Raw genomic sequence first — 7,446 nt, 5'->3', positions numbered from 1 at the left:
CCCCCCGGGGGCTTTTGAGCCCCTAAAAAAAAAAAAAAGGTCCCCCCCCCTGAGCGTGGAGCAGAGGCCCCCGGGGGACATTAGGTTTGGGGGGAGGCTTCGAAGGGGCCCCGCCCCCCCCGCCCCCCGCCCGGGCTTCCCCCCCGAAGCTTTTAAAGGGGGGGGGCAGTACTTTTTGGGGCAGGAAATCGATGGCCCAAAAATAGGTCGCCCTCCCCTGTCCTCCCTCCTGCTGGGCCTCCCCGCCTCCGAGTGGCCCGGCCCTGACCTGCCCCCCCCCCCCCCCCCGTTCCAGTTGAGGCAGCCACTGGAACGAGGGCCTGCTGCTGGGGCGGCCCCCCGAGGAGCCCGAGCAGCCCCTCACGGAGAACTCGCTGCTGGAAGTGCTGGACGGGGCCGTGATGATGTACAACCTCAGCGTCCACCAGCAGCTGGGCAAGGTCTCCGTCCGCCCACGTGTGGCCGCGGTTCTGCTTGTTGGGTGCATGCGTGTGTGCATGTGCGTGTGCGTGTGTGCGCCCACATGCCCCGGGTCTGCAGGGGGGCACGGCTGCACGTGAGCGTGTGCCACAGCAAGGCTGATGCCGCCCGCGCTTCAGGCCTGACCCGGGTGACCGGGGGGCGGGGAGCTTGCCGGGGGGTCACCAAGGCGCCTGTCCCACTCCAGATGGTGGGGGTGTCCGACGACGTCAACGAGTACGCGATGGCTCTGAGGAGCACGGAGGACAAGCTGCGCCGCTGCCCCAAGAGGGTGAGGCCGGGTGCAGGGGTCTCCGGGGGGAGGGTGGGGCGCCCCGGCAGCTTGCCCACTTGGGGTCCGAGGACAGTCCCCGGAGGACACCTGGCCCGGCCTGGCCCTGCCGCTGGGGTGACCTCAGCAGTTTTTCCTGTCCCCACCCCCGCCCTGACCAGAGCACGTCAGTGAGGGGCTGGCACCAGGCCGGACACGGTCTGAGCCCCATCAGCCAGCCATGCCTGTGCCAACCACCCCCGCCCCTGGCAGCTAAGTGCTCGGCGCGCCCTCTGTCCTCATCAATTATGGATTCAGCCTGAGCGCTTCTCGGCCACATGCAGAGTCAGCAGGAAGCGGGCCTGGCCCTGTCCCCCCCGGGAGCCCCTCCCCGGGAGCCCCTCCGCAGCTCACCCCCGGGGGCAGGGCCAGGGGCCCAGCTGCCTGCAGTTCATCGTACGCCCCCCGGGCTGCCCAGCCACGGCTCCCAGACCCCAGCTGCACCCCGCCTCCCCGTGCCAGGGCGCCGCCACGGCCCTGTTCCGAGGCCTGCGCGGGCTCACCCGCGGGTCAGAGGCTGGGGGGGGGGGTGTGGAAGAGAGGCGGGTGCACCCACCCCTTGCGCCCCAGGCCACAGTGGGCCCCAAGGCCATGGACGCGGGCCTGGTCCTGACCGTCCTTTCTCCTCGGGGCAGAGGAAGGACATCCTTGAGGAGTTGACCAAGAGCCAGAAAGTTTTCTCAGAAAAGCTGGACCACCTGAGCCGCCGTCTTGCCTGGGTCCATGCCACTGTCTACTCTCAGGTGAGCAGGCAGCCTGGGCCTGCAGCTGCTGCCCTCCCAGCCCCCTGGCTGGGCACAGGCTGGCAGCCCCTCAATGCCCCTGCCGCCCGGAGCCTCTGGCACACACTCCCCCCTGCCCCTCTCCTCTCCTCCCACCCCGTGCCACATCCCCGCAACCCCTCAGGCCCCCGGGGGCCCCTCCCGCTCAGACACTTCAGGTTGAGCAGGGTCTGTCTCTACCTCCCTCTGGTGCCCGCGGGCTCTGGCCTCTCCCCAGCCACCCTCGGCCTGGCAGCTCCTTCCCGCAGACTCACCCACCCTGAGGCCACTGCTTGTTCTCTGCTCACTCACTCACGCATCACCCAGTGACATGTGCCGGGGCCGGGGGTCCAGTGCCGCCCTGACGCCAGGGACACTCAGGAGCGAGGCAGAAAGACGCGGCCATGCCCCCCGGGAGTCGGCCTTGAGGGTGGACAGAGGGGGGCTCCATCCGACCGTGCTTGCCCCCCACTGGGGGCCGAGCCCGCAGCCGGGGCCTGTGCCCAGACGGAGTCAGTCTGACTTCCGGGTTCATAGGTTGACGCTCAACCACGGAGCCACGCCGGCCGGCTAGAATGTGCCATCTTGACCATTTCTTACAATTGCAGTGAAACAGCATCTAACGCCCCTCGGTCACCTCCAGTGCACAGCTCCGTGGTGTTAATCACGTGTATTCACTCGGTTGTAAACAGACCCGGAGCGTGTTCATCTTCCCAAACTGAAACTCACACCCATAACTCCCCCCGCCCCCCCGCCCCCCCCACCCCCACCCCGGAAGCCGGCATTCCTCTCTGTCGGGGTTTGCCTACGCGGGGCCTCGTTGCCGTGGCGTCCACACCGAGCTAGTCTTGTCACCGGCTTCCTTGACGTAGCTGCTGCCCTCACAGGTCACCCTGTGGAAGCCGGGCCAGTGTCAGGCTGAGACCTGGGGTGCGTTTGCTCTGCGCCACCGTGTTCACCTCCTGATAGCCTCAGGGAGCTTCCCCCTCTGGGCCGTGTGGTTTCGAGTCTGCGGGCACGTGCTCAGAGGCAGAATTGGGTCTTTCTGTTTTAATCATAGAGGAAGGGAGAGGTATAGAGGGTTAGAAACATCTATGAGAGAGAAACATGGATCAGCTGCCTCTTGCACACCCCCTACTGGGGATGTGCCCGCAACCAAGGTACATGCCCTTGACCGGAATCGAACCTGGGACTCTTCAGTCCGCAGGCCGACACTCTATCCACTGAGCCAAACCAGTTACGGCATGTTTTAAACTTTTTGAGGAACTGCCATACTGTTGGCTCCCTTGTCAAAAGTTTGAATGCCTGTGCGTGTGCGTGTGCGTGTGCGCGTGTGTGTGTGCTTTTCTTCTGGGCTCTCTGCTCTAGTCCGTTGCTCTGCATCTGTCTCTGTGTCAGGATCACACAGTCTGATGGTTGTAGCTCTGCAATACATTGAAATCAGAAAGTGAGATCTCCAACTTTGTTCTATTTCAAGGTTTTTTTTGGCGACTTGGTGTCCCTTGAGATTCCATGTGAATCTTAGGGTAGATTTTTCTAGAACTCGCAGTGCTCTAGCAGTGGGGAAAGCAGGCCTCCTCGCCCTGTCTCTGCTCTTGGAGGAAAAGCTCTCAGTCTCTGGTCACACCGCGCCCTCGCACTTAGCACCCTCGGTGCCTCTGAGAAAAGCGAACCCGCCCTCCAGGCGGCACCTGCTGAGCCCGGCCCGGCCTCTGGGCTTGGCTCTCAGCCACATTCTGGGCCCCGACCAGCCCTGCCCGGGACCCTCACCAGCAGCCCCCGTGCCGCCCGCAGGAGAAGATGCTGGACATCTACTGGCTGCTGCGCGTCTGTCTGCGGACCATCGAGCACGGAGACCGCACCGGCTCGCTCTTCGCCTTCATGCCCGAGTTCTACCTGAGCGTGGCCATCAACAGCTACAGCGCCCTCAAGAACTACTTCGGGCCCGTGCACAGCATGGAGGAGCTCCCAGGTGAGGCCGTGCAGGCGGGCGAGAGCCTCGGAGCCGGGGCAGAGCCGGGTCTGGTCTGAGCGGGGGAGGCTCGGCCTGCCCCGGACACGCATTTGCTGGCGCCACATGGCGGAGCCCGGCAGCTCCTTCCTGGCTCTGGGGGGATACTGACAATACAGATTCCTGGCTTCATTTCCTACTGGTGACCTCTCAACCAGCGCCGTCACTGCCACAGGGGGTGGTACCATCTCAGTAAATCACAGCGAGGGGTGGGGCTATGCTGGGGGGCCACATGGGAGCCCAGCTTCATGCTGACCCTGGTTTCAAACGGGGTGGGTGGTTTATGTCTGGGTCAGGCTGTGGGCTGTGGGCTGTGGCCTGCGCTGCCCCCCCTCAGACCCAGGTGCAAGCTCTGTCCTCGGGTAGCGCTGTAGGTGCCGGGGGCGCTGACTGCTGAGCCATCGAAGGGTGAGGGCTCGGTTAGCACCCCGCCAGGACCCACTCCCCACAGCGAGTCTGGCCTTAGCCTTTCATCAGCTGTCGCTGAGTGCTGAGCCCGAAGACCCCCGAGGCTGGCTTGGGCCCAGACTGACCCCGGGAGCCAGCTCTGGAGCCTTAGCCCGCCCTCCCCCTCCCCCCTGCAGGCTATGAGGAGACCCTGACCCGCCTGGCTGCCATCCTTGCCAAGCACTTCGCCGACACACGCATCGTGGGCACTGGTGAGGTGCCCAAAGGGCTGGGGGGGGGGGGGTTGGAGGTCCTCTCTGGCTGGCGATTTTCTGCGTGAAATGCTGGCCAGATGGGCACGAGGCCCCCTGCTGAGGCCTGCCCTGCCCCCACAGACATCCGTGACTCGCTGATGCAGGCGCTGGCCAGCTACGTCTGCTACCCACACTCCCTGCGGGCCGTGGAGCGCATCCCCGAGGAGCAGTGAGTGGGGCTGGGGGAGGGCAGGTCCCTGCCCCCACAGCCTCGCGCAGCCTCACCTGTGCCCGCCACCCTTGCCCCGGCAGGCGCGTCGCCATGGTGAGGAGCCTCCTGGCTCCCTACGAGCAGCGGCCCTGGGCGCAGACCAACTGGATCCTGGTGCGGCTCTGGAAGGTGAGTGGTCGGAGGGCGCGGGGCTGGGCCGCACGAAGGGGCCTGCGCGCTGACCCGCACCCACCCTGCCGCAGGGCTGTGGGTTTGGGTACCGCTACACACGGCTGCCCCACCTGCTGAAGATCAAGCCCGAGGACGCCAACCTGCCCAGCCTGCAGAGTGAGTACCCGGCGGGCAGGGGCGGCCGTGCCCACTGCTCCCGGCTGCAGACTTCCCCTCCTTCCAGCCCCAAGTCCCTGTCTGTCCCTGGGGCATCCCCTTCGTCCTGCCAGGGGGCCCCTCGCCTTGCTCCCGTCCCACTGGTGCCCGGGGGCCTGAAGCTCTTACGGGTCACAGTCAAGAGGGACAGGTCTTCCCAGGGGCTCCCTGACCTCCTTGTCCCAGCACGTGTCCTTCTGCCCTTCTCTGCCACCTGCCTGGCTGCCTGAGTCCAGGGCACAGACGGGCGAGGCGGGCTTCAGCGTGCTGGGGGCTTCCTGGGGGAAGGGGCATTTGGTTGGCGCAGAGGCTGCGCTGTCCCGGGGTCCTGGTCTGGCAAAGCCGGGTCGGGGCCCAGCTTGTCTGCCTGCTGCGCGCTGTGCGCACCCCGCCTGGCGCTCTCCCTGCCCGCCTGGTGCGTCGCTGCCTGGGGGGACAGTGTTTGGCCTGAAGGGTGTCCCGGAGGCCCAGTGCCTTATGCAAAGTCACTCAGTGAGTCCCTGCCAGCGGCCTTGGCCCTGCCTGGCGGGTGGGACTGAGCTGCAAGTGGAGAGGGGCAGGGCTGGCATCCTGCGGCCGCGGGAACTATTGATCTGCGTGGGGGAGGGAGGCTGCCGGCCGCCCGCGCTGCGGGCTCTGGTTACTGCTGCCTGTCAGCCAGGCGTGGCGCCCACCACCTCGGCCACGTGCCAAGGCCAGGCAAGGGCAGCAGAGGACAGCAGAGGGCGGCAGGACGCCAAGGAGGCTCTTGAGGAAGCTGGCCTCGAGCCAGCAGGAGGGTTCCGGTTTCCCTGTCCCGGCCTCGCTCTCCCTGACGCCCGCGGTGGAGGACGCGCTGGGCCGAGCCGGCTCCTGACCTAGGGGCTGTGGGGCCGGAAGCAGCGGCCGCTTGTGGCTGGGTCCGCACAGGGAGGGCAGTGGAGCTCTGTCCTCACCTTCACGGCCTGAGCATCCCCAGAGTTGTCTTCCGGCCTCACACCCATGCCCGGCGAGTGAGGACCGGCCGACGGCGGGCCCTGACCGAGCCCCCGCTGCCCGCAGAGCCCTGTCCGTCCATCCTGCTGCAGCAGCACATGGCGGACCTGCTGCGCCAGGACCCCGACGTGGCGCCCAGCTTCCTCAACAGCGTCCTCAACCAGCTCAACTGGGCCTTCTCGGAGTTCATCGGCATGATCCAGGAGGTGGGGGGGCTGGTGGGTCAGGGTGCTCATGATCCAGGAGGTGGGGGGCCTGAGGGTCGGGTGCCCATGATCCAGGAGGTGGGGGGCCTGAGGGTCGGGGTGCTCATGATCCAGGAGGTGGGGGGCCTGAGGGTCGGGTGCTCATGATCCAGGAGGTGGGGGGCCTGAGGGTCAGGGTGCTCATGATCCAGGAGGTGGGGGGCCTGAGGGTCAGGGTGCCCATGATCCAGGAGGTGGGGGGGCCTGAGGGTCGGGTGCCCATGATCCAGGAGGTGGGGGGCCTGAGGGTCGGGTGCCCATGATCCAGGAGGTGGGGGGCCTGAGGGTCGGGTGCCCATGATCCAGGAGGTGGGGGGCCTGAGGGTCGGGTGCCCATGATCCAGGAGGTGGGCGGCCTGAGGGTCGGGTGCTCATGATCCAGGAGGTGGGCGGCCTGAGGGTCGGGGTGCTCATGATCCAGGAGGTGGGGGGGCTGGTGGGTCGGGGTGCTCATGATCCAGGAGGTGGGGGGCCTGAGGGTCAGGGTGCTGCGGAGGGTGGGGCCGGTGTGGCCAGGCCGCCCACCGCCCCGTTGGTGGCTCAGATCCAGCAGGCCGTGGAGCGCCTGGAGAGGAACTTCGTGGACACCCGGCAGCTCAAGGTCTGTGCCACCTGCTTCGACCTCTCGGTCAGCCTGCTGCGCGTCCTGGAGATGACCATCACCCTGGTGCCCGAGGTCTTCCTCGACTCGACCCAGCCCACCTCCGAGATGCTGCTGCAGCGGCTCGCCCAGGTGAGTCCGCCAGGGCAGGAGGGGGCGGGCCGGGGACGCCCCGTGGGAGCCACCCCGCCGCCAACCACTGCCGCCCTCGCAGCTGCTGAACCAGGTGCTGAACCGGGTGACGGCTGAGAGGAACCTCTTCGACCGCGTGGTCACCCTGTGGCTGCCTGGTGAGGACCCGGGGCCCCGCCCTCCACACGCCGGCCTTGGTCCTCTGCCAGGAGCAGTGATGCCCGGCTCCCTTTCTGCCAGGACAGCCAGGCGTGGCCCCCCAGCTCAGCGCCCCTCCCGTGCCCAGTGGGGAGGGCGGTGGGCACCCGCTGGGCCCCAGCACGGGCGCTCACCCCCCTCGCCCTCCCTAGGCCTGGAGAGCGTGGACCACTACCCCATCCTGGTGGCAGTGACGGGCATCCTGGTGCGGCTCCTGGTGCACGGCCCCGCCTCAGGGTGAGTGGGGGTCGGGGGCCCCTTGGGGCTGTGAAGGGCCTCCTTGCCGTTCTGTGTCCTCTGCTCCAAGAGGGGCCTCAGGGTCAGGTTTGGGGGTAGAAAGGCGGCGGCAGCAGCTGAGCAGAAGCAGGGACCCCGCCGAGCAGGCGCCTTGGCCCACGTCAGAGCCTCGGGCAGGGCCGGGAACCCCAACTGGCGGGCGGGGGCCCTATGATGGGGGACAGCACTGCCGGACGAGACTGAGCACACGCTGCCGT

The 7,446-nt window shown here is 67.3% G+C and overlaps 1 protein-coding gene across 1 annotated transcript in view; it reads left to right on the top strand.

Annotated features, from left to right (window-relative positions):
- Positions 1–7,446, top strand: part of RNF123 (ring finger protein 123) — a 28,116-nt gene that overhangs the window by 16,818 nt on the left and 3,852 nt on the right. Inside the window, exons 23-34 of the mRNA XM_023748593.1 lie at positions 301–440; positions 668–751; positions 1,426–1,533; positions 3,346–3,523; positions 4,147–4,221; positions 4,345–4,432; positions 4,516–4,603; positions 4,678–4,762; positions 5,843–5,982; positions 6,566–6,754; positions 6,837–6,912; positions 7,105–7,189. Coding sequence (XP_023604361.1) covers positions 301–440; positions 668–751; positions 1,426–1,533; positions 3,346–3,523; positions 4,147–4,221; positions 4,345–4,432; positions 4,516–4,603; positions 4,678–4,762; positions 5,843–5,982; positions 6,566–6,754; positions 6,837–6,912; positions 7,105–7,189 — 1,336 coding nt within the window. The remainder of the gene's footprint in view (positions 1–300; positions 441–667; positions 752–1,425; positions 1,534–3,345; positions 3,524–4,146; positions 4,222–4,344; positions 4,433–4,515; positions 4,604–4,677; positions 4,763–5,842; positions 5,983–6,565; positions 6,755–6,836; positions 6,913–7,104; positions 7,190–7,446) is intronic.

Source organism: Myotis lucifugus, unplaced genomic scaffold, assembly GCF_000147115.1.
Source record: "Myotis lucifugus unplaced genomic scaffold, Myoluc2.0 scaffold_1571, whole genome shotgun sequence".
In the NCBI taxonomy this organism is placed as follows: Eukaryota; Metazoa; Chordata; class Mammalia; order Chiroptera; family Vespertilionidae; genus Myotis; species Myotis lucifugus.
This window is presented reverse-complemented; position numbering and strand designations above follow the sequence as displayed.